Genomic DNA, 26,863 nt, shown 5'->3' with positions numbered 1-26,863 from the left:
AAAGTACTTTTCATAAACACCCGATGACTTTCAAAGTACCAAGCAAATCCTTGCCAGTCTTTTGCAAAGGCAGTGAAATCCAATTACAAAAATGCTCTGGAAAATAAAATTATGTCCGGTGACCTCCTTGCTGCAATTTCCAGTTACCCTTGGCTTGCTGGTTCTGCACACATGCAAATGCTATAGCCACACAGTCCTCCTGTCTCTTGCCTCCTCAGTGTCAGCCTCTCAAGGTCCCTATTTTTATGAAGCAGGGCAGAACAGGCACCATAGCATTCCTGTCGTAAAACAATATAATAATGTGTGTTCACCCTGGAGCTGGACCAAGCTGAGATTCCCTGGCAGCTTTTGGCTGCCTGGAGCCTTTCCACCTTCATGGCCCATTCCTCAGGGTCTCTGATCTTTATTAGAATATGACACCAAATACTAAAGAATGTGCTTTTTGTTTTGTTTTGTTTTTGGCTGAGTTATACATCCTGTGATACTGGACCAACAAATGGCTGTGGACTATCATAATTCAACCATACAGAAGTGGAGACGTTTACAAACAACACTGAAAAGAAAGCTATACATCCTCAGGATAGAAGCAACCATCACAGGCCTACTACATAGTACTGGAATGAATGCTATGAAAATAGCAAGGATCTATAAAAAGGTAGGCTATGATTCATTAGTGGACCCAGCGTTCACGCCCTTGAAGCTGTATTAACGGGACACCACAGTCACCTTCGGAATGTGAATGAGACTGGGAAGGTACCCATCAGTATGGGACTGAGGATTAGGACACGGAGGAGCTTGATCCTGATAGGTCTTTCTGTCAGGCTACAAGATTTACATTTCTTGCTGGAAGCTATGTGGAGTTAAAAAGGCCATAAAGAAGCTGGTACAAATACAAATTTGGAATTTTGAAATTTTTTGTTCAATTTCCATGAAATCATTTATTCATGTGTGTGTGTGTGTGTATAATATTAGGTGGGCTGAGCATGTTGTATTTACATATTTAGGTGTATGTGTACACACACACAAATGCATACAGGCACACCTAACAATAAAAACTAAAGAAAAAGAGGCCATGATTTTGACACAGTATAAGGGGGTGGAATGAGAGGAGTTGGAGGGAGGGAAGAAATGAAGGGGGAAACTGATGTAATTATAATTTAACTTGTAAAATATTGAAAGGAAAACTATCAACCTCAACAATAAAAATAGAGGACCTAAAAAAAATCCAAGGTTGATTTAATCTATGGATGTGGAACCACAGATACCAAGGGCTGACTATATTTTTCCTAAATCTGATTGTTTCTGTCATAGGTAGATAAGGAAGTACTTCTTTAATGATAAACAAGCAAATAAACAACAAAAGGGTAGAAAGAAGCAAATCAAAGAAAGAGGGGGCATAAAGGTCATAGTTGGCAAAGCCTAAAGCAGGTTTAGCCAGTACTCAAAGGCTTTCCCTTGCCTGGGTAGCTTCCATGCAGGGGACAGTGACAGCAGCATCTGCAGGGTTTGGCCAGCATGGAAGAAGCTCGGGAGCCCAGAGAGTGGCTATAACAGGACATCAGAAAGCGTGGATAAAGAAGCTGCTCATTGAAAATAATGGAAGATGGGGATTTACAGGCATTTTGAAAACTGTAAAGAAAGAACAGAATTGTGTCAGCCATCTTTTGACTTTATTTTCTAGACAGGACAATGAGCTAGACTTCCGTGGGCTGTACCCACCCATTTCTGTAGTTGAATTCTGGCTCTCTTCCACACAGAATGATAAAACAAAATCAAGGAAGGCTGGTTTGGGATAGATTAGAAGTACTTGGGAAAACTCACGCAGACAGCTTTGTAATTTAAACATGACACTCAATATGGCAGACTCACCTACTTGGCTGATACTGTTATGGTTGGTAACCTTTGGGCACGGAGAAAGAGACAAGGAAGTCAATCAGCTGGAATGAGTCTCCAGCAAAAGGATGGTTTGAAGAGGAGCTTGCAGAGCAGTGTTCTTCGGGACAACACAGGAGACCATGGTGAACACAAACAGGGAGTAAGAACAGACATTACCTGGTCAGCAGCAAAGATAGGTCAGAAAAGAGCCTTGTGACTTGGGGATGTTTGACTTCTCCAGAAGAATAAGTAGAGAATTGGTCCTGATCATCTCTGCCTATAGAGTCATCATTATGTCTAAGATGGTCTGCCTTCCCTACCATTTGCCCAGGGGTTCCTTTACAGAGAGGTCTCTTCTGGTCACAAACCCCTTACCACACTCTCACCATCTGTCTTGTCTATTTTCTCTACTATAGTACTCAGTACTCAGACTTTTATTCCTTTACTTTCGGGACTGACATTGAAGAACCAGGCAGGTGTCTGCTCTAGGTCCACTGCTCCAGCACAACACTGAAGACCGAGTAGTTTACAGAGGCACGGTGTTTATTTGCCTCAGTGTTCTGGACCCTAGAGCATGGCCCCCGCACTTTGCTCAGCTTCTGAAGCTTGAGGTGGGAAGGCAAGCTGGGGCATGCGGAAGAGAGACCGAATTACAACAGCTAGCCCATTCCTGGGAAGAAAACACCAATTCCCTGATGAGAGCTCTGCCTTGGGTCTCAGATGCCTCCTAAAGGACCTTCCACCTCTCTGCACTGAGGATCGGGATTCGACAAACGTTTGTGTGGGCACAAACCATGTTCAAACCAACGCAGAGCACAGCCCTTCCCACCATGTAGCACCGGAACTCGTGAGGCAACAATACCAACCCCAGAGGAATGGACTCTCTGGAAGCCCCTGGTCAGAAAGATGCTTGTCTATCACCAGACAACATACAATGTAACAAAAGCAGAACCCTAAATGGCAGAGCACTTTGGAATCACATGACCCCAGGGGTTCCAAGGGTCTCTTGATCAATCTCCTTCATGCCCACACATTATTCAGCTCTAACACTAGCCTCAGAGAAGTGTAAAAGTCTCAAATACTTTGTTTCAAAACATAATTATATCCAAATGAATTCTGCTTCTGAGGCAGGAAATGCTTGGAATTTATTTTTAAACATTTCTTGGTATTTTAGGATGCCACAGAATCTGAGAACCCCATCCAAAAGATGTAAGAGAGAAATTCCTGATCAAGCAGCTGGCTCAAAAGCTGTATTTCGAGGAGGTATGGCTTCTGGATTCTTCCAAGGTCAAAAGGACTTCTGGGTTTCAAATCCAAGAACATCTAAAAAACTCTGGTGAATTCCATGAAGAGTGAAATATCACAGAGTTCTCAATGTCCTTTGGTCATAGATTTATGCAGCAACAAAAAAAAAACATAACTAAGTGTGCCCTATGTATTCTTACAACACTACCTTAAGCATCTGTTCTGTGAAACGTGAAATGAAAATGTAATGTAAAGCAGAAAAGAGCAGGCATGTTAGCACATGCCTATGATTCCAGCTACCTGGGAGGCTAGAGCAGGAGGATCACAAGTTCAAGGCCAGCCTGGGCATAGCAAGGTCCTGAGTCAAAATAAATCAAAAAGGGTTGGAGATGCAGCTCAGTGGTAGAGAACCTGCCTAGTATGTGTAAGGACCTAAGTTCAATGCCCAGTACAAGAGATTGAGAGAAAATGAGTGAGGACAAGCTTCAGGGGTAGAGGAAAGGCATACTGTTAGGGAGCCATGCCCGACCACCAGCCCCAAATATGTTAACCTTCTAAACTGGAGTCCTCCATGACAGAACCAATGCCTAGGGGAGCGTCTTCTGGGTTCAGTATTTTTTACCCTACTACAGGGACTAGCACTGGGGCTTGGCAGCAGCAGGTGTGTATTGTACAATTTAAATGGTGGATGGATGCATGCATGAACAACAGCCAAGGTCCCTGGTGACAGTGGAAACGGTGTTTAGCAGGACAGAGATGTGGGACTTCTGGTCCCTTCCCACATTGAAACAGTACTTCCTGCAGAGTTAGGTCCACTCCTGATAACTTCCCAGTCCAGGTCAAATGAGCCTCAGGGGACCTAACACAAAGAACACTAGGCCTGAGGTTGGTAACCCGGAACAAGTTTGACCCCAGGAGATACACCAAGATTTGGGGGCTGTCCCAGTGTAGGGGAAGATGCAAATGCCACCCACTGGGAGAGGCGTGACAAGCCATTTAGGTCACTGTGATTCTTGCAGAGCACACAAATATCAAGTCCAGTATAAACTGGGTGGTGGTTGAGGGACCCTTCTCTACATGGGGGCACATATCTCCTCGGAACAGCAATCTTTCTTCACTCCTCTATCTTCTCACAGAGAAGACGTTAGTCATATCCAAGTCTGATACATCCCTGTGCTCAGCAGCGGACAAACCCAAGAACACTAACCACAGGGCTCAAGTATGTGTTTATAGTTTGGAAAAGTGTCACCCAAAATTTGCTTTTGCTTCTCCCAAGAATGTGAGTCGTAACTGGAGAGGCATTGTTCTACCCATTTTAGAGGAAATGAAGACTGAGTTGTGCTAACCACTGAAGGGCTTACAAAGTATTTATGAATCCAGGAAGAGAAAGTCAGGCTTTTTGACATTTCTGCCAAGAGGACTTCTCATGCAAAAAACCAACAGAAGCCATAGCAGGCTTCCAATATCCTTGCTCACCAGGCAAGGCGCAGGAGGAGGAAGAGGCCACCAGACCAGTCTGGTGAAAGCTAAGGAGTTAAACAATACTGACAGGTCCTAGAGAACAAGATGCCAGAGCCTGGGGGTCTTTACTTCCTGACCTACAATGGTACAGCTTCTGCCCACCTGTCGTTATCTTAGGCTGATCAAGCTAAAGGCGAACACAGAAGCATGTGGGGCTGCTCTCTGTGATATCAAACTTAATAAAGAGAGCAGCATTTTGGTTTTATTTTGTTTTTAATGATGTATTGCAGTATTTAAAACTAAGAAGAGACAGTGAGGACAGAGGTCTATTTATAGATCCTCCCTCTTAAAAACATGTTGGTCCAAACCCTTGAGAAAACTGAGTCAACTGCCTTTCAGAGACTTCACGGAAAAAAAGACACGCACATACAACAGTGTGCTTAGTTGGTCCCACTACTACCAGAGACATTTAGTAGGCTGGTCCCTCAGTCATGCCACGAGGCCCTCTGCTCTGTGGTTGTGAGCCGGACGAACCAGTTCTGAGTGCAGGCTCTGCCACTCATCAGGTGGGTAACTGGGCCAGTTCCTTCTGTGTGCATGTATGTGTATTTGTGAGCATGAACACACATGTATATGTGTTTGGGTATGTGAACATGTGTGTATATAGAGGGGAAAAGTGGCTCATTTCAATTTAATCAATAATTACTCTACACCTGTTTTATTGAGACAGGATCACAACTTAGCAAGGTGGGCTGAGCATCAAGCCCCAGAGATCCTGCTGTCTTCCCCTTCCCAGGGCTGGGGTTCTAAGCACATGCTACCATGCCTGGCTTTTGGGACAGGGGCCGAGAATCAAACCTGGATCCTCATGCCTGTGTAGTGAGTCATCTCTCCTGCCCCTGGTTCCTTACGCTCCGTGTGCCTCGTGTGAAAGACAGGCACGGAATGAGCAGCACCACGTCACCCAGCTGCTGAAGAATGAGCAAGTTACTCCACGACAACAAAGCACTGCTAAAAGGCCCAGGCAGCACAGACTGCAAGCCTGGTCGGCTCAGAACATCTATGGGGACTTAGACAAAAAGTCAGAAAAAAAAAAAAGGCAGCTGGAGCTGCTTGCCTTTAACGCCTCCTTTATCAAAGTCAAACATGAAGGAAGAGAGTGACATAGTTTTGCAAGGAATCTTAATCTATGGCGGTCTTCTTTTCTGACTTTTTTTTTTTTTTTTAAGAGATTTTAGGATTTACTTGAGACAAACTGGCAGTCTTGGTCAAAGGAAAGAGAACTCTCTTCTCCTCTAATCCATGGGCACGGGGATCCAAACCCAGTCCCACCACCTCTTGCATCACAATGTATTCTCTTATCTAGACTCTCCAAATCTCCGTTCCCAATCTGCACCAAGAGGCAAGCAGCTTCCTTAGAGTATGTAAAGCACAGGCACACGAGATGAAGCTCAAAAAGAATGGCCCCACGGCCTGCTCTCTGTTGCTCTTTTCTCCCATCTGTAACCGGACAGAAGACACGGGCCATGTCCCTTTCATCCTCTGAGTAACAGCGAGGAAACCGGGATGAATATCTACCGTGAGGGCAGAGGGTAAAAACTGCTAGCCCAAAGGGTCAGAGTAGAGTGTGCATTGTTTAGTCCGTAATTCTTTGCCAAAGATGACCAATTTGTATGTGATGAAGAACTCTGCCCCAAGAACCTCACGTAAACACCCTCTAAGCGACACTCTTAAATTCCAAGGCATCATCATTTTACCTATGTTCTTAGAATCACATCTCCACTGTTAGCACCTTCTGCTGATTCTGTAAACAAACTGTTCTTTTCTTCTCTTCCCAGCTAGGGAAACAAGGGAACCCTGTCTAAAGTCAGACAGCAATACACGGAAGAAAAAGATCTTGGTCACCAGCATCCAACAATTTACTCCGCCACTGCCTTGCCTTGTAATTTGGGTAATTCTCTCTATTTCGGATTAAGTATTTTTACTCTAGCAGGGATCTTTTACCGGGCTGCAGGCATTGTTTACATTGACACCTACTTTCCCCACGCTCCGGAAATTATCTTTAGAGCCTTTATCCCTCCACCTTGGGAGCTACCCCTCCCCGCTCCATCACACAGTCACAGCCAGGTATAGAGACACGGCAATCTGTGTCACGCAGTGCTCATTAGCCAGCGACTCCTGAGCATTTAAAGTGTAGCAATTACCTAGTGAGAATTTAAGGCACGGCAGGAAAAAATGTATTGGAAGAATAATTTTACTTATAGGTTACATGTTAAAATGCTTTAAATATACTCAGTTTAATAATGTTCTTAAGGTGATCACCATCTGCTTTACATTTCAAAGAAATTTTATTAGAGAATTTTAAATGATATATCTGGCTCATGTTATATTTCTACTGAACAAGAGGGGGCCTACACTGAGAAGGCCTGGGAAGGACTTCTCTGTCATTTGCACTGGCTTCCTCACTCTGTCCCCAAAAGCACTACACCTGGCCCATATACAGTTTTTTTTTTTAATTTTTAATTAAAATTTCCACCTGCTCCCCGTTTCCCATTTCCCTCCCCTCCTCCCAAATATTGCCCGCTCCCCCCACTTCCCTCCCCCTATCCCCACTCCTCTTCTCCTCCCCCCACTCCATCCCCCCTCCCTCTCGATACTGAAGAGCATTCCAAATTCCCTGCCCTGCGGGAAGACCAAGGTCCTTCTATCTACGTCCAGAAAGGTGAGCGTCCAAACAGGCTAAGCTCCCACAAAGCCAGTTCATGTATTAGGATCGAAACCTAGTGCCATTGTCCTTGGCTTCTCATCAGCCTTCATTGTCCGCCATGCTCAGAGAGTCCAGTTTCAACCCATGCTTATTCAGTCCCAGACCAGCTGGCCTTGGTGGGCTCCCAATAAATCAGTTCCACTGTCACAGTGGGTGGGTGCATCCCTCGTGGTCCTGATTTTTTGCTCATGTTCTCCCTCCTTCTGCTCCTCATTTGGACCTTAAGAGCTCAGACCGTTGCTCCAAATTGAGACTCTGTCTCTACCTCGATCCATCGCCAGATGAAGGTTCTAAGGTGATATGCAAGATATTCATCAGCATAGGATAGGGTCATTTCAGGTTCCCTCTCCTTAGTTGCTGGCCCATATACAGTATACAGTCAGTCTGTGCTGGACCACTGGAGCATCTAAATCTCTCTGTGCATTTATCGTTTTCTATTTCTACACTGGAAATTGTTTCTGCACAAGACAGTTATGATAATAAAATAGCCAAGAAATCCATTCCTTTGGAAGGTAAACAGCACAATGTGGATATGAATATTACCACTTTTACTGAGAAAGTGAAATTAATATTCCTTAGGTGATCATTTGCACATTTAAATCTATTCTTTCAATTATAGTATAAAATACTAGAAACCAAATGCAGAAAGGAGCAGTGAACACTGGAACAAACTAGAAATACCAAAGGAAAGCTGAGGCACAGCCACGATTAATGGGAAAACAAACAGAGCCTCCAAGCCCAGACTGATGTCTCTGCTGGTCTGACTTTAAAAGCGGAAGGCTCAGTGCTGCGAGATCCCCGCGCTAATGGGAACATAATGCAAGCATATATCCAAGAGGGGGAGTTTGTTTCAAATTCGATCACTGGCAAAAGAAATTTTAAGTGAACTAAATCCTAGCCACCAAAATACCTCGGTGTCTACAACACGCAAAAGCGCGGAGATAGTGGGAAGAGTTAAGGAACGTGGAAGATTCCACCAAGGGCATGTTCATTCAGTTCCCTGTCTTGGATCCCTGCCTCAACATTCATTCTCATGGAAATAACTAAACCACTGCAGTGTCCCTCACCCCATAGCAAAGACAAAGGGGAAAGGGGGAAGAGGAAGGAAAGAGAAGGGGGAAAGCAATCTACACCATTAGTGCCCATAAACATGGAGACGAGGTGGGGGTTGGAGGTGGAATACAAGGCCAGAAGCTCACCAAACCCAGGGATATTTACAATCCTTATACAGATGTGCTGTCTTAGTCCCGGGCATCTACACTCATAGTAAGATTTCCCTTTAAACCAGCAAGTTCCTAATCTTGAGGTTGGCACAAACAGACCCCAGAGGGCTGTCTCGGCCAGACCATCCTCAGCCTGGAGGGTGGGGGTGAAGACACCTTCTCAGAGGGTTTGCGCTTTCTAAAAGGTCCAGTGCGCACAACAGCCAGTCAACAGGTTGCCCTACGGAAGCCCCACAACCTGGGGTCAAGTACTCCAGACACCGAAAGCCAGGTCAGTTCTAGGATTTCCGTGAACTTCCCCACCAGAGAGGCTTTTCTGTGCACGCGCACACAAATCTGGGGAAGAGAAGAGGAAATTACAGAAACCGCCCATCTGGCCTGATTCGCCAAGGCTGTGGGTGGCAGGCGTCAAGGGGCCCGGTCTCAAGGGGGGGGGGGGGGGAGACAGACCACATCCAGCACGGGGCCCGGCTCTCAAAGGGCAGACGGTGCAGAGCCGGGCCTGGCTGCTGAAGCCGCAGAGGCAAGGGGCGGCCGGGCCCGGACGTTACCTGGCTCATCCCACTCCCCATGGCCGTGCCGCGCTCGCCGCTCCGCGCTCGCGGGAGGAGACAGCGCGCGGCCGGCTGGCCGGGCGGGGCGGCGGGAGGCGGCGCCAGGGCGGCGCTCGCAGCGCACTCCGCCGGAGACACCGCATGGCTGCCTGGCTGGTCCGGGAGACCGGTCCTCGCCCCCGCGGCCGGACGCCCAGCGCGCACGCGCACCTAAACCTGCTGTTCGCGCACGCGCGCGCGATATGGGGGAGGCGAAGGGGAGGGATGTGTGTGGAGGCGGTAGCTACGGTAGGGGGGGTCCCCACGTCCCCAAAGACGTTTTCCCCTGGGGCTCCCTGATGCCTATTACCGGCAGCATGCGGTGCCTTGACTCCCTGGGTGAATCAGGTGCTAAACGGAGCCTGGACTCAGGGGCTCCCCTGTCTGGGTTTTCTGAGCCGACAGTTTTAGGCGGGTGGGGATTCCTGTGTCCCTGCCCCACCCAACCCAGACCGAGAAGGCGCGTGCTCTGGGAAAGGTGGGCTAGGTGACTCACCTCTGCGGAGATGTAACCCAGATCGAGGAGAGGAAGGCAGTTGGAGGTACTAAATGGTAGAGGGTCTCCATCAGGAAAGTATATTGAGATCACTGCTCCCAAAAAGTCCCCCACCCCATATACCTGTGTCTAGGGTAGGTTGCATTCTAGCATGTAATAAAATTATTTGAGGACCATCTATCACCCATCCTAAATTTTAAATTTCCTTTTACAAGCACAAAAAAAAAAATCCTTCATCTAGAGCGGTGGTTCTCAACCTGGGGGCCAAATGACCTTTTCACAGGGGTTGTCTAAAACCATCAGAAAACACAGATATTTATGTTACGATTCATAACTCGCAAAATTACAGTTAGGAAGTAGCGAGGAAAATCGTTTTGTGTTTGGGGGCACCACAACATGAGGACCTGTATTAAAGGGTTGCAGCGTTAGGAAGGGCGAGAACCTCTGAGCTAGAGGTTTCTTGTTTTCATTTTGTGCTCTTGACAATGCCCTGCACTCAGTAGATTCATAGAAAGTACTGTTGAGTAAAGAAATGCCTACTGATGTGACAGGTCTGATTCTGCTGCCCCTGTATCATTTGCCCCTCCACCCACTTGGAATCAGCCTCAGAGGCTGCCCTGCTCATTCTTAGGCTTCCTATGCCAGATCTTTCCCAGGGTCCTGTGCTCCTGACATCTCAATCCCCAAGTCTTTGCATAGCTTCCTTTGAAGTCTCAGAATAAAGGCCCTCTTAAAAAGCCTTTCTATTAAGCCACCATATTTATAAGGGATACTCCAGGTAGCTATAACATTACTGCATTTTATTTTTTTCATAGCACTTAGGATCAGAAATTATACTTAACTGCTTAATATTGATCTATCCCGTAAGATAGCAACCTCCTGAAAAGGGTGTTTCTTTCTTATTCACTACTTAGCCATAGGACCTGGGAAATCAACTAGCACAAAATAGACTAAACAGTTGTTAAATCAATCAATGAATTCTTGGTTGAGAAGCCAGTGGGGAGGTTCTAAAAACAAACAAACAAAAAAATCACAAAAAAAGAGATGCCGTTGAGTTGTCCCAGCTGGTAAAGGCTCTTGCTACCAAGCTAGATCATCTGAGTTCAAACCCTGAAAACCACATGGTGGAAAGACAGAACCAAGTTCTGTAAGTTGGCTTCTAACAACATCTGTGAGTGTTCACATGCATACACACACAAGGCATGCACAAATAGCAAGCAAACATGTGAAAAATATTTTAAAAGTTTTTAAAGAATGCTAAAAAATTGTGGGAAGAGCTCATTGACTCTGTCTAATGTCATTTCTCCCCTTTGACACCCTAATTCTGGGCAATAAAAGGCATTCCCTCCCTCGTGTGCACTTGTATTGTCTTTGCCCGCAGGATGAGCCTGTGACCTGCTTCTGCTCCCTGTTATGGGCCTGTTCCTGTCCTGTCACCCTCGTGTCTTCTTCCTCCTGCCACTGGGGCAGCCTGCACTCTTCCCTCTGCACCATCCTGCCATGACGTCATCACTCCTGCTGCTTAGGGTAGGCATGGTTAATGGACTCTCCTAGGGGAGTCACATGATCAGCTTCTATTCCCAATCCTTAGGAACATCTTGGGCAAGATGATGCGCTTTCTTAGCGTTTCCCTCTTTAAAATGGGTTCACTGGGCTATGAGTTTATGAAGGTGATCGGCAAATTGCTAAATATTCCTCCCTGGCCTTAGGTCATTGATTCCCGTAGAAAAGCTGGTTTCTCGAAGCATAATTAGCTTGTCAGTTGGTACACACACATAAATGACAAATGCAAAAATGTGGGTCTTTTCTTCTGCCATACAATTGTAATACTTCTTTGTTTGCCTATGCTTCTGTTATTATTAATATTGCTATCACAGTTCCTCATACCTGTCTCCTGACAGAGTTAGAGTACTCTTGCCTGCATTTGCCTTGGCTCTTTCTAGAATACAAGCGAACAAGCACATTCTATATTGGATATGAAGTACACTAGGTGTGTTTAGTTTTTTTTCTCCTTCTCATAATGAAAAGCTACAAAGAGTTGAAAACCAGATCCTAATCATGTTATGATGGAGGGAGATGACCTTAGGTTCTAGAATGAAGGTAGGAGATGGCTCTTTCTAGAGTACTCACATGCCCAGAATTCATCTCAAATCCTCAAGTTTCATTTTTGAGAAGAGGAGGAAAAGATGATTAATGTCAGAAGTCAAAAGAGAGTGATTGTGTGTGTGTGTGTATGTGTGTGTGTGAGAGAGAGAGAGAGAGAGTTCCCTAACAAGATTTTCTGCCTCTCCTCATCTCCTACCTTCATTCTAGAACCTAAGGCCATCTCCCTCCGTCACAACATGATTAAGATCTGGTTTCCAACTCTAGCAGTTTGACGAGTTTTCCTCTCTGTAGCTTCTCATTATGAAAAGGGGGAAAATCTAAACAGACCTAGTGTATTTCATATCCATGTGTTTCCACACACTCATAAAAGTTTTAAAGACCAGAAACAAAGTATATTTCCACCCCATAAAAGGATTCCATTCATAATCTTTCTTCCTTCCATTCCCCTGCCCGCAGCATTGCCAACATCATGGATGAGTAAAGTATTCATGACACAATAAATGTCACCAGCCCATATTTGCATGCGGATTGCAATAACACTTGTCGTGACATATAAAAGTCCACAAGCAGAACTTCAAGAGAACAAGTCAGGCCATTATGTATGTTAATGTTAATTTCAGAGAATTCAGAGGAACCTCTACTTGAGTGAGTAGTTGTGAAATATGCCTTGGCCAAAGCACTAAAAGAAACAGAAAGGCAGACACCAGCTAGTGTGGAATGGAGAACAAGGCAGAGCTCAGAACTCCAGAAGAAAAAGCACAGATTACTTTCTCTGTTTCTGTAGCTCTGTCCAGAGGAAAGATGCTCAGCTGATCACTTAGGCCTCTGAGCCTACATGACAGACTAGCCACAGAATTGACCTCCATAGAGGATGACCTCATCCTTCAGAATGTCACCTGTTCCCAGCCCTCGGGCAGCCTACTCCGTGCAGCTTCCTTCTTTCGGACAAGAGGCTTACAGTGCTCAGATCTCAGAACTTCATGTAGGTGCAGTGTGATTCAGAGGAGAGAGGCAAGAGACCTGGTTCCCCGGTGACTGGGTGGAGCGGTGAGCAGGGCTTGGGATCTGTGGAGATGCTGCCAGGCTTTTATCTGAGCATTAAGAAAGGCTGTTGACCTGTAGAGTCCAGGAATACCGGCAAGACCTAGACGGAATGAAATTGTGAGCAGATTATAGAACAATGTCCTGAAATGACAGAAGACTGCTTCCTAACAGTGGGTGGACACACAAGTCATGACTACATGCCTGGCACTGTTAGCACAACCAGGCACTGCCAAAACTGTCGTTTCTTGAAGGCAGAGGCCAGCGGCTTGTTTACTTATTTGTTTGTTTTGGTGTTAATGACTGAAGCCAGGACCTCAAACTTATTCTTACACTGAGTTATACCGCCATTCCCAGGAACACTTGTTGTTGAACTTGGCACCAGGGCGCACAAAATAGCTCCTAATCCGAGAAGATTTATGTTAGGTAAGGAAAGGAGCATGCACAGCCAGGTTGTTGTTAAATCTATGTCTTAGATACGTTTCTGTTGCTGTGATATGGCACCATGACTAACACAGCTTATAAAAGAAAGTGTTTAATTTGGGGCTCATGGTTCCAGGTTAGCGTCTATGGAGATCATGGTAGGCTGGGAGTGAGGCAGCAGGCAAGAAGGCGTGGCGCAGGAGCCGCAGCTGAAAGCTTGCATCCTCACCCACAAGGACAAGGCAGAGCAGGCAAACTGGAAAGGCGTGGTCTTTTTAAACCCCAAAGCCTACCCCTAGTGACACACCTCCTTTAAAAGGGCCACACCTCCTTCCTGAATAATTCCATCAACTGGAGACCAAGTATGCAAACATATGAGCCTAAGGGGGCCTTTCTTGACCAGACCTCCACTCTGGGGAAATTTCTATTAGGTAAGGAAAGAAGCAGAGCCAGGATGCTGTTAAATTGTTGCAGGCATAAATTCCACTAATCCTTCATGTATTTATACACCAGACACTCGGTCAACCCTGAAGCTACCTGTCTTCCTCCTTTCCCTCCCAATCCCTCCCTTTGTTCTTCCTTTCTACGGTTTTTGTTTTTTGTCAGAGATATGGTCTTGCTTTGTAGCCCAAGCTAGCCCGCAAGTTTCTCTGTAGCCAAGGCTCTCTTCAGATTCACAATTTTCCTGCCTCTGCCTCCCAAGTGCTAGGAGGATGTATGTACGCACTCAAATCTCTTTTTCTTTTCTCCCTAGAGCAAGTATCAATGTCCCTAAAGCCATACAATGATGGCTCTATGATCCAATAGTAACCAAACTCCTATTGACTTCCCTTTTGGAAAACAGATACAATGCGACTCTAACAGAGAAAAGGGGAGGAGGGATAAGGATGGGGAGGGCAGGGAAAGGGGGTAGAAAGGCAAAGAAGAGAGAGGAGGAGGAGGACTGACTGGGGAGGAGAGTGCTGATCTTGTAAGGGTGCTTTCCACACTGCTGGGCTCCACCTGGTGCAGTGCTGATGTATCAGATCAGATCCCTGGGCTTTCTGGAGTTTTAGTCCTTGATAGTTTGTTGTCTGAGCCTTGCTTAAGAAACTTTGCCTGGCTTAGTTATTTCCATCGTGGATATTGTTTGTGGTTATTTTCTTTGCAGGAAATGGTTTGACTCAAGTCCTTCTCTATGCCTGCCAAGAAAGGTTCAGCAACAATGAACGTGTTCCTTTAAAATGTATAATGCATAAACAAAACCTTTTTATGGTTGGTAACTCTATATCCAAACAACTAGCAATATCTGAACCACTGGTGTCTTCTTAGCCCCTATAGAATATTTTACTTTATCTTGGTATTTGACGTAACAGTACTGACATAAGATCAAACTTGAGTCTTGCTTTGCTACCCACCCACCCCCCTGCTAGCACTTCAATTCACTTGGGTTTAAGACACACCCAGGAGGCTTACCAACTCTGCCTCTCTTCAGTACACTAGGCACAGTCTCTAGATCTTCATCAAACCTTCTTCAAACTGACCCTAAAAGCTGCAATGTGGGGGAGTGTAGGATATCCCCTAAGTGTCCCTGGTCAGAGAACTTCATCAGTTGGCACTTACTGCACCTGCTCTCTGACACTCACTTCTGCTTCTCCCCATGCCCAGAAGGGTAGAGGATAGCTCAGAAGTGCAGGCAGCAAGGGGCGTCTTGAGTCAGAGTGGTTCCGGGCAGTGGTTCTGGTGGCTTTAGCCATCTTGCACTGGTCTACTGGATGTAATTTTGGAACTCCTCCCAAAAGAAGGGCTTGAGCTTTGTTTTGCTCACCCCCAAAAAAATTATTTTTTTCTATGTGAAACCAAAATCGAATTGGAAGTGAAGACACACACACATAGCCTAGATAGGACCAGAGGGAGGAGGGGCTTTCCTGAGAGAATGGAATGTCCCAAGAGAAATTTCACTCACTGTGATGGGGAAGTCCATTTAGCATGAAATAACACTGTTGTTTATTGGACATTCTATCTTGGGTTTTACCTTTGTTCATAGTTATCATTGTTTTGACTAGTTAGTCATCACCGTCATCCTATAAGTTTGATAAGCTCATTGCACACTGAACACATCTCAGGTTGATGGTGGGCCAACAATCCATTATCCACTATGCTACACTTAGATTTACTTTTTTACAGAGCACTGCCCGTCTTCAAGGATGGGGCTGAAAAGCCACAATCTCACCCACAGTGGCCACCCAGTGCCAGTAATTTGTGTTTTCTTGAAAAGGGCTTCCCATCAATAAAGTACTAGTTGCCCTGGGTTTTAATAGCTTTGTTATACCTTCATAACCTTTCTCCAGACACCAACTAGCCCAAGAAAAGCTGTTGCACAGAGAATTAAGCAAGTGAGGCCCGAGGTATATGTGGGCCACACAAGATTATTATTGATTTTTCTTATACCTCCATCAGGACCTGAGAAGACTATGGCAAAGTGCCCCATTTGGCTTGCTTATCTTGTGTCACTGAACAGACTAGAATATTTATATTTAGTTTAATCATAGCCTTGACTCCTCTTTTGCTTCACTACAAAATGCAAGAGAATGTTTCTTTCTTCTTGTATGTTACTAAAGGATCTCTGATGGTGATTTTTCTCAAATGAAGGTACATTCTGTCTCCAAGGTGATGTGAGATCTCTGTCTCCCCAGACGCAAATCTGTGACTTTGAAGTATCAGTTCCCCATCACACTTTTCAAGGGGTTGAAGGGCAGTCGGATGACAGGGAAAGATGCAGGTAGGGATGCAGGTATAGAGTGGGTGGCAGGATGATGACTGGTACATAACTTAAGTGGTATGCTGCCGCCTTCCCCATCACAATGCTTTTACAAATAAGCATGACGTGAGATGAACTCTTGTCGTTTTGCAGTGTTTAACTGCTAAGCGAACAGTAGCAGGCTCTCGGTATTGCTGGAATTTTCTTCATACCGTGAAAGGCCATTGCTTCTTGCTACAAAAGGAAGTTTAGTTTTTCCCTTGATTGATAGCATCTCTGGTACTTGAGGGCCAGTAGTGGTGCTGATTTCAAGGTCTACAGTCGTGTATCTGAGCACCGTAGAGCGACAGAAGGAAATGCTTAGTGAAGTGGTGGACAGACCTAGCGTTTTAAACAGGACATCTGCCATCTAGTGACGTGGGATTTTCCTCTGTATGCTTGAATACCATTGATAAATAAGAACTGCTTTGCGCCTATAGCAGAGCTACAGGGGAACAGAGCTGGGCAGGAAAAACTAAGCTGAATGCTGGGAGGAAAGAAGGCAGAGTCAGAGAGAAGCCATGTAGCCCCTGCTGGAGCCAGACAAAACTTTGCCCAGTAAGCCTCTGCCACATGGCAATATACAGATTAATAGAAATGGGTTAAATTAATATGTAAGAGTTAGCCAATAAGAAGCCAGAGCTAATGGGCCAAGCAGTGATCTAATTAATACAGTTTCTGTGAGATTATTTTGGGGCCAAGAAGCTGGGAACTAACTAACAGCCTCCTCTAACAATCTAATCAGCTATTAAATGTAGTAGTTCTGCTGAGTAATAATCCCTTACCACTCTTTGTGTATTCCTTCAAAGATATATATATATATAAAATATGTGTTATACATGTATATTTATGTGTACATAAAAGTGGTTTTGTTTGCAAGATTGCCCTCTATTATCTTAAACTTAATAACATTTCTTGATGTTTGGTTTATCAGGGGCAAAGAAGAAATAATTTGGCTCTTTGATTTGTGACATGTGAGGTTACTTATTTGTTCTGGTTTGTCAAATATTTTTCCTCATTTTCAAACTGAAAACCCAATGTACCAGGAACCCTTTTGGTCCTGAGCAATACAGGACAGTTGGTTCCCTTAAATCTGTGGTGTGTTTTGGTGAAATGGGGATTACCTTTAAATGAGAAACAAAACTATCATTTAAGCACTTTCCTTTTCATTTACGAAAATCTCACCTGTAAAATGTGGGGAGAGAATGACGGCCCTCAATCACTGCACAGCGCGAGCAACACTGGCCTGTGCTTTTTGGAAAGGAAGTACTGGCTGCTAGGGAAAGTTGGAACCAGTATTTGTTGACGGAGAGAAGTGTATTTTGATCTCTGTCACAGTAAGCCAACATTTGTGTCTGCTTCCTTGTGAGTGTTTTCTTTAGAAACCCTCACAGAATCAAAATGAGAGAGCCCAGGAGAGAGTTTGTCAAATGGAGATTATAGTGCTTAAAAGGACAGTTTAAAGAAGACTAACCCTCTCCTACAGCCTTTCAGAGGGTCACAGTGTGGTGGGTTAGTGCATAAACGCCTCAATTAATCATATTTACAGAAATTCTTTTGCTGCCTGGCTGCCCACAGCTCACTCAATGACTTGGTGTCAAATACCCCAGGCACGGTGCCCATCTCAAGCACTGAGAGTCTTTTATATTCATTCAACCAATATTTAGCAAGAACCTGCCATGTTCTGGGCTTTGTGTCCAAATCTGGAGACACGAAAACGAAAACAAAACGTCTCCCGTGTTTGGTACACATCCAGCAATAAGTCTATCGAAAGAAGGACATGTACATGATTAATCTCTATACAGGCTGATATATATCTTGAGTTTGCCAAGCTTTAAAACTGCCTCCATGACCCCGTTTATTTTTTCTGTGCAGGAAATTTTCAAACATACGCTCCCATATGGGCTTCAAGTTCAACAACTTTGGTGACCGACGGTTAGAGATGTAAGATTGGCACATCCTCATGCTGTGTTCTGGAGATCTTCATTAATAAATGATGTTTTCCAAAGGGGAACATAACGAAGGGAGGCAGGCATCATACCTGGAAGAGTAAGGGCTGTATAGAATGTGCTCATCCTTGGAAGTCAAAGCTGATTTTGTGGGGTCCCATCCTCACCCATTTGTCTTCCAAGGGGCTCTCAGAGGTACATCGCTAAGAAAAACCTTTGGACTCTAGAGAGGCCACAAATTTAGGCAGCAAAGGCAGCTTATTATACAGGAACAAGCTGGTAGTGCTCAACCTTTGGAAGAGAAACGTTTTATCCTACATTTATAAAGGAAAACCCGGCTTTAGGACCTGATTAGGAACAATAAGCTAAATCAGCAAATTTGCCTTTGCAGTCATGAACAGAAATCAAATTGCAGAGCTAGAAGGCCTTCACCGATCATCACATTCTAGTCTAAACCAGCTGGCTAATGAAGTGTGAAGTGACATTTTTTCAGGCCACACAAAGTAAGGAGAAATAGAAATGTTTGTTGGCCTAAATTTTCACTCCATCACCAGCCCCTCCTTGGAAACCCTCCCTCTTCTAGTTTTATTGCAATTAAAGGGTCCTTGTCTGACTCACTGTAGAGGCGGCCAACTCTAAGCTTATCTTCTGTAGTTTTGTCAGTGAGCTTGAGAGTGCCAGGCTAGCACGAAGAGGAGCACCTTAGTCAGTGGGGAAATTGGTCCACAAATATTGATTACCTACATACAGCAGATACAAAGATATAACGGTAAGCTTCTAACGAGCTTTTAGCACCACAAGGGACACAGGGAAGACATCAGCTTTACCACTAAGTGTTGGAGTAGAACAGGAAAGGCAACATCTAGGCAGGAGAGTCAACCCACCCAGAGAGGCTGCGGAACTTTAGAGAGGATTTACTTAATGACTGGTGGGCCAGGCTTGAAAGAACCTAAGCAGTCAAAGGCTTCAGAGACCGGTAGCCATGAGCAGTGGTTGCTGATTGTCCAAGTCCATTTCAGAGAAAGAATGGATGGGTTGGAGCCAATAGGAACCAGAGTTGAGGAGTATTATGTTGAGCTGATGTGTCCCTTTGAATTCATGTGTTGAAATCCTAAACTAGTACCTGAGTTTGCGCAGATCGAATTCAGAATCAAAGCTTTTATCAAGGTAATTAAGGTAAAGCAAGGCCTTTGGGGTAGGACATGGCGTTTTCCTCTCTGTGTCTTCAAGGTTTCATAATGTTGTACTTTAAACTACAAGACCCTTTATGTTACTATTTTAGTTCCTAACAATCTCATATGGTTGCTATTATTTTCTCCTACTAATGAATAGGAACATTATGTTCTAGGAAGCCAAAAAAATGGTCAAGGTGACATTCACACCCAGGTCTGTCTGCCTAAGAGCCACCAATCCAAATTGCAGCCCATGAGTGCCAGTCACAAACTAGGTAAGGAAGCCTGAGAAAAGGACAGTTCCAAAATGACAGACATCTCTATAAAAGCCTGATAGCAAGAGAGACTCTGTGCTTTGGGGCCTAAGTCTGAGGACCAAGCATGGAGGAAGGAAATGGATAGATGGGAGGCCTGGACATGTCCTCGGTGCTCCCAAACCCAATTCCAGAAACTTTGCAAAGACTTTGGTTATAAAATAAACACCTTGAGACCAAGAGAGTACATTGGTACATTGGTCCCGAGGGGAGTGTAATCAGTGAGAAAATCAGTACAGAAAGTCAGATGAAGAGTCATGAGGGCCTTCAGTCAAGATGGGCATTAGGAGTGGGAGAAAACAAGAGGCTGAAGAGGATAAGGCAGGAGACTCACTATGTATGGAGACTAGCTGGAAGTAGGAGATGAGAGGGTAAAGGAGCCAATGGTGACACTGGGTTTCATTTGTTGGTTTTCCCATCATAACGTCACAGTAATGGGTATTAGGTAGAAAATAGATCTCAAATTGTGAGTCTTCGTCTTTTCTTGTACTGTAGCTATACAATGCCATCTTCTCCTGGTTCTGAGTAGTAGCAGAAGCCACAAGGCCCAGTCAGTCTCAGGAGTATGAAAAATGACAACCAAACTGGATGACCCCTGGATGAGTTAAAACAATAAATATGATAGGTGTATTGGGTATTCTCAACATGTGAAGGTTCCAAAGTAAGACTTATCTAAACAAATGGACATACGCCATGTATACCATCATATGATTTCTTTTTGTATATGATACTCATGATGTAGCAGCAGTTTCTCCAAATGATTTTGGAATATGTGTACTAAATCAATGTTTTCATCCCAGCTTAATCGATAAGAGCTATAGTTAATGTGACAGTATAAAGTCACAAATTGATGGATCTGCCAAGAAATAGTGGGTATGGCTAAGGTTTTCCACTAACAACACCTGAAAAGTAAGTAGCATTTACTATTTTCTTTTTATCCCACTGAAGAGCACTTACTTCTGGGGGGATTCTGAGTTTTGAGTCAATAGCAGGGACATGGTAGTCTGGCAGTAGGACATCAGGACAGTGCTTTCATAGACTTCTATTTGTGCAACAAGTCACTGTTTCTCTTCACAAGTGTATTTTTTGTTGTTTTTGTTTTTTCAACACAGGGCTTCTCTGTGTACCAGCCCTAGCTGTCCTGGAACTAGCTCTTGTAGACCAGGCTGGCCTCAAACTCACAGAGATCTGTCTGCATCTGCCTTCTGAGTGCTGGGATTAAAGGTGTGCAGCACTACCACCCGACAAGGGGATCTTTTAAAGAACTCTTGACTTCTAATTTGGGTGTTTTAATTTTTAATATTCATTAAGTTTTATAAATACCATAGTATTAAAATGAATAATAGCAAAAACAATGATTTTACTAGGCATACAAACACACACACACACTTTTTTTGAGAAAAAAATCTTGGTATGTATCTAGGGATGGGCTTGAACTTGAAATCCTGATTCAGTCTCACAAGTGATAGATAAGGATCACTATTTTTAAGTTCTGCTCTCTACCATGTATGTGTGTGTATGCATGTGCGTGTGTACAAGAAAGAATTTAGAAAGTCATTATACATATTCAAAAATATATGTAATCTCAGAGCAAAACAACAAGACCTTAAGTTCAGAGCTCAAGTTGATCTCCAAGGGCCCTACTAATTTCACACATGTGGTATTCAATAACAACAATAAAACCAAGGAATACAAAGGCTCAGGAAAGTATATTCTTTCATAGAAAAAAAATTGGACAGATTGAGAGAAGAAAAGCAAATGGACAGAAGTCATCCCTGAAGAAAGCTAAGTGGCAGACTCACTAGATAAAGAAATTAAAATGACTGTCTTAAAGATACTCAGAGAAGTGAAGACATGGGCAAATCCAGGGACATGACAAAGAACAAACTGTTAATAGCAGTAAAGAAATGTGTAATGTTAAGAAGAAAAAAGTTCTGGAGTTGAAAATCATACACACACACACACACACACACACACACACACACAAACAAGAGTCAAAAGCAAATGTGGACTTGAAGATAGAAAAACTTGTAGCTACTGAGTCAGGAATCTAACACAGGATGATCTCCAAAATATACAAAGAAATCAAGAAACTAGACATCAAAAAACAAATAATCCAATTTAAAAATGGGGTACACATCTAAACATAGGACTCTCAACAGAGGAATCTCAAAAGACTGAAAGGCACTTAATGAGTTGCTCAACATCCTTAACCATCAGGGAAATGCAAATCAAAACAACTCTGACATACCTTCTTATGCTTGTCAGAATGGCTAAGATCAAAACCACTAATGACAGCTTATGCTGGAGAGGATGTGGAGTAAGGGGAACACTCCACCATTGCTGATGGGAGTGCAATCTCATATAGCTGCTTTGAAAATCAATATGGTGGTTTCTCAGAAATCTGGGAATCAATCTACCTCAAGACCCAGCAATACCACTGTTGGACATAAAGCTAAAGGATGCATACTCTTACGACAAGGACATTTGCTAAACTATATTTATAGCAGCTTGGTGGGGGACGTCCTTCTGTATATGTGTTGAACAAGCAGTCTCCACCTACAAAATGAAACACCAACGTGGTCTAAAATGTTTGGGACTGATGACTGCCACCCACTTTGGGTCTGGAGCTTGTGTGTGCACTTGGGGTTGGGAAGAAAGAAGCTGAGACCATGCCTGTGGCTCAGCACTCCAGCCTAGGCAGGCTATGGGATTTGGTCTGCTAGGAGTATACAGGCAGGAGAGCATGGTGAATTCCCGCTGCCATACACAGAGATATTTCCAGGCCCTGCAGTGTGCTATATGACATATTTAGCTTTCACTCAGATAAAAAGGGTTTATGTGCCGCATTCTCCCTCTCAGAGTTAAAGTGGTGCACAGCTCCTACCTGGTAGTCCCAGAGCTGGCGGTAATGTTACCTCCACCATATTAAAAGGTGGAGAGAGGCAAAGTCAGCATCCAGAGCTGCTGCAACCAAGCTTCTTGCCATTTTTAAAGTGTTCCTGGACAAAAAATGATTACAGATGCACAATAAAGAGAAATTTAGATCAAAAAACCTCTAAATGGGCCACAGTATTAGATAAATATATGTAGTCTTGGAAGAAAAAATACTTATAAAAAATAAATGGTTTAAAAAAATAAAACAAAGTTTTTAAAAAGACGGAGTACAAACAGTCATAGATTAAAGGAGTAAAAAAAGCCAAATAAAGATAAAATATACAGAGTCTAGATTATATTTATTATTATGTTTTATTTAAACTTTTTGATTGTAAATGAATAAAGTACAGAGAGACATTTCATTGTATAGGCTGTTAAGATACAGTGTTAAGGTATCTTGATTTCAAAATTTGGGTCTAAGGATATGTTGCTTCAAAAAAGAGGTTCTTCTTTTGTTTCCACAGAGGATGAGAACCTGTGGATTCTTTCCTGACTAACTAATGTGGTTTGATGGACCAAGACCCCACAAAAGGTCTTTGTAGACCCCCAAATTACTTTGCCCAACAAAAAACAGTTTTAAAAAAAACTATGCCCAAATTCCCTAAATGATTGTTTATAAATGTTTATTTACATTTAAAGGGGTTATGCATCTTTAAGGTCAATTTTGTTCTATGCATATTTCTGCTCTTGATTAAGGTATTGTGTTTGTACAGCTACTTTAAAATGTAATGCATAATTAAGAAATACAGGTTAATAGATAACCATCTATGATAGTCAAGCTTATACTCAATTAGGTTTTCTAGAGATATAGAGATACATTTCAGTTAGATAATCTTCAAACTTTCAAAGACCTATAGAATATAAAATTTAAAATGTTTTAAGAACTTGGGACTTTTCATGACAATGAAACTCATGGTAGCACCAATCTATTTCAAAAGGATGATAGGTATAGAAGAGGCTCCAAATGGAATTCATTAGCCATTTGGGCAAGAAACTGCTCTTGCCTGGATTGCTTGATGTTATGCTGTATGAAATGGACATGCAGGACCCACAGAAAAATGACTGCTAAACTTGACTAAAGATGAGACCATCCTTTGGGGTTCCTGCTTCATGAAAGAGTCTGCCAGACATTCTGCAGGGCACACACAAAAGCAACTAATGGACTTTTGCCATTTCAAGGCAAAACAAATCTTCAGATTTCCTGCTTCATAAAAATGTCTGCTGAATATTATGGGCCTGTAGGCTAATGGATGCCACAACATTACAAAAGAACTTTGAGTGACTGTCCAGATAGCGAGATGTCTCTGTCAATTCTAGAGTTTTGGAAGTTGCTTACAATGTACTCCTGTTAACTTAGGTAATATATCCTTCTGGGGTCTTTGATGGAATTAAAAAATAGATAATTATAATTACAGTTTTCCTTAGTTATAAAAGGTAAAGTATATATAAATATTGTAACTGTAATTCTTACTTGATACCTGTTTTGTTATATATAATTTTACTGTGTTAAAGTTAAAATCTTTCTTTTTATTTGAACAGAAAAGGGGAAATGGTTTGGGAAGTCTTTCTATATAGGTGTTGCTTTTATTGGTTAATGAATAGAGCTGTTTTGGTCAGTGGCTCAGCAGGATAAAACAAGGTGGGAATCCCAAGCAGTTAGAGGAAGAAAAAGCTGGAGTCAGTGAGATGCCATGTAGCTACTGCAGGAGACAGAAGATGGACAAAACCCTGCTGGTAGGCCACCATCTTGTGGTGATGCTCAGATTAATAGAGATGGGTTAATTTAAGATATTAGAGCTAGCTAACAATACTTAAGCTATTGGTCAAGCAGTGCTTTAAATAATATTGTTTCTGTGTAATTATTTCAGGTCTGGGTAGCTGGGAAACAAATGAGCAGCCTCTGCCTATAGCATCATTATTTGTAATAGCCAGAACCTGAAAACAGCCTAGATGCCTCTCAGCTGAAGAATAGATAAAGGAAATGTGGTACATTTACACTATGGGATACTATTCAGTGGTTAAAAAAAAATAATGACATCTTGAAATTTCCAGGCAAATGGATGGAACTAGGAAAAAAAAAAAAACACAACCTGAATGAAGTAATTCAGACCCAGAAAGACAATCATGGTATGTACTCACTCATAAGTAAATATTAGACATAAAGCAAAGAATAACCAGATAACAACCCCACAGAAGCCAGGAAACTAGGAGGATCCTAAGAGAGACAGACATACATAGATCCCTCTGGGAAGGGGAAATAGACAAGTTATCCTGAGTAAATTGGGAAGGTGGGGAGAAGAGAGAGGGCTGAAGGGGAGAGGGAGGAGAACATGAGGGATTAGGAAGGTCAAATTGGGGAAAGATCAGAGAGGGAGAACAAGAAAGCAATATTTTGGTAGAGCCATTATGGGGTTAGTGAGAAACCTAAAACTAGGGTGATGTGGGAGGTTCTTTTGTCTATGTGTTGCTTTTATTGGTTAATGAATAAAGAAACTGCCCTGTCCTGTTGATAGGGCAAAACTTAGGTAGGTGGGGAAAACTAAACTGAATGCTGGGAGAAAGAAGGGCAGAGTCCAAGGGAAGACATGTAGCCACCACGGAGAGACAGGCACTGGGAACTTTACCCAGTAAGCTACAGCCATGTGGCAATACACAGATTAATGGAGATGTGTTAAATTAAGATGTAAGGGTTAGCAATAAGAAGCTAGAGCCAATGGGCCAAGCAGTGTTTTTAAATAATACAATTTCTGTGTGATTATTTTGAGGCTAAGCAACTGGGATCTAACTAGCAGCCTCCTTACTACACTAGGGAAATTCCCAGGAATCTGCAAGGATGACCCCAGCTAAGAATCTAAGCAAAGGTGGAGAGAGTGCCTGAACTGTTCTTCCCTTGTAATCAGATTGATGACTACCTTAGTTGTCATTGTAGAACCTTCATCCAGTAACTGACAGAAGCAGATGCAGAGATCCACAAGTAAACACTAGGCCAAGCTCCTGGAGTTCTGTCATAGAGAGGGAAGAGCGATAATATGAGCAAAGGGGTCAAGACCATGACAGGGGAATCCACAGAAACAGCTGATCCAAGTTAGTGGGAGCTCAGTGACTCTGGACTGACAGCTGGGTAACCTGCATACAACCAAACTAGGCCCTCCGAATGTGGGTGACAGTTGTGTGGTTTGAGCAATTTGTGGGGCAACTGGCAATGGAACTAGTATGTATTCCTAGTACATGAACTGTTTTTTGGAGTCCATTCCTACGGAGGGATACCTTGCTTAGCCTAGATGCAGAGGGAAGGGCCTTTGTCCTGCCTCAAGTGATGTGACAGACTTTGTTGACTCCTCATGGGAGGCTTCACCTTCTCTGAGGAGTGGATGTGGGGGAGTGGGGAGACTGGGAGGAGGTGAGGGAGAGGGACCTGGGTTTGGTATGTAAAATAAATTTCTTTACAGTCCAAAAAATAAATTATATCAGACAAAATCTCTCCTATGGATACACTAGAGGTTAGAGACCAATAAAAAGATGCTGAGGGTACAATTCTTGCGTACCTTATGAGGGCACCATTCTTGCCTAGCATATGAGGGATCCTGGTTTGACCCCAAGCTCTGTTCCCTACTCTATTACAGAAAAAAGAAAACTGAAAAGTTCACAATATATGTAAATTAGACTGTACACTTGAAAAAAATTGACTCAGGGAAGAAATGACAAGAGCAATTCGAATATAGCATTTAAACTTACAGGAGCCAGTGAAAATACTGCTGAACAGGAAATTTATAGCTATAAATGCTTACATTAAGAAAGATCTCAAATCAACAACCTAAATTTATACTTTGAGGAACTAGAAAAAGAAGAACAAACTAACCCCAAAGCAAGCAGAAGGGAAGAAATAATAAAGATTACAGTAGAGATAAACAAAATAGAGAATAGAGAAACAATAGAGAAAATCAGGGAAGCCAAGAGTTGGCTCTTAAAAAGATCAACAAAAACCAATAAAACTTTAACTAGATTGACTCAGAACAAAAGAAAGTAGACATAGATTACTAAAATCAGAAATGACAGCAGGGTCATTACTGCCAATTCTGCAGAAAGATAAAAGATTATAAAAGAGAACTATGAACAAGACACCAATAAGTTGGATAGTCTAAATGAATGGACAAATACCCACAGACACAAAGCCTTCCAGGAATGAATCATGAAGAAACTCTATAACTTGTGATAAGATTGAACCAGCATTCAAATACCTCCCATTGAAGAAAAGTTTAGGGTGGCTTCATTGACATATTCTACCAAATATTTAAAGAAACACCAAAAACAATCCTCTAACCCATCTGGAACATTGGAAAGGGGTTCTAATTCGTTTCAGGATGCCACTATTTTATGAATTCCAAAGTCAGACAATAACACTACAAGGGAACTATAGAGTATCTGTTATAAAGACAGATACAAATAGCCTCAACAAGGTTCTATCCAAACAAATTTAAAAGC

General features: G+C 43.1%; 1 protein-coding gene across 2 annotated transcripts in view; it reads right to left on the bottom strand.

The window, feature by feature from the left end:
• Positions 1–9,271, bottom strand: part of Dusp22 (dual specificity phosphatase 22) — a 56,139-nt gene extending 46,868 nt beyond the window's left edge. For both annotated transcript variants that reach the window (XM_057787444.1, XM_057787445.1), the window contains exon 1: positions 9,123–9,271. In XM_057787444.1, coding sequence (XP_057643427.1) covers positions 9,123–9,143 — 21 coding nt within the window. In that variant the 5' untranslated portion in view covers positions 9,144–9,271. The remainder of the gene's footprint in view (positions 1–9,122) is intronic.
• Positions 9,272–26,863: the final 17,592 nt, after the last annotated feature.

This window comes from Chionomys nivalis, chromosome 13 (genome assembly GCF_950005125.1).
Source record: "Chionomys nivalis chromosome 13, mChiNiv1.1, whole genome shotgun sequence".
Classification (NCBI taxonomy): Eukaryota; Metazoa; Chordata; class Mammalia; order Rodentia; family Cricetidae; genus Chionomys; species Chionomys nivalis.
Note: the sequence above shows the minus strand (reverse complement) of the source record. Positions and strands in the feature narration are given on the sequence as shown.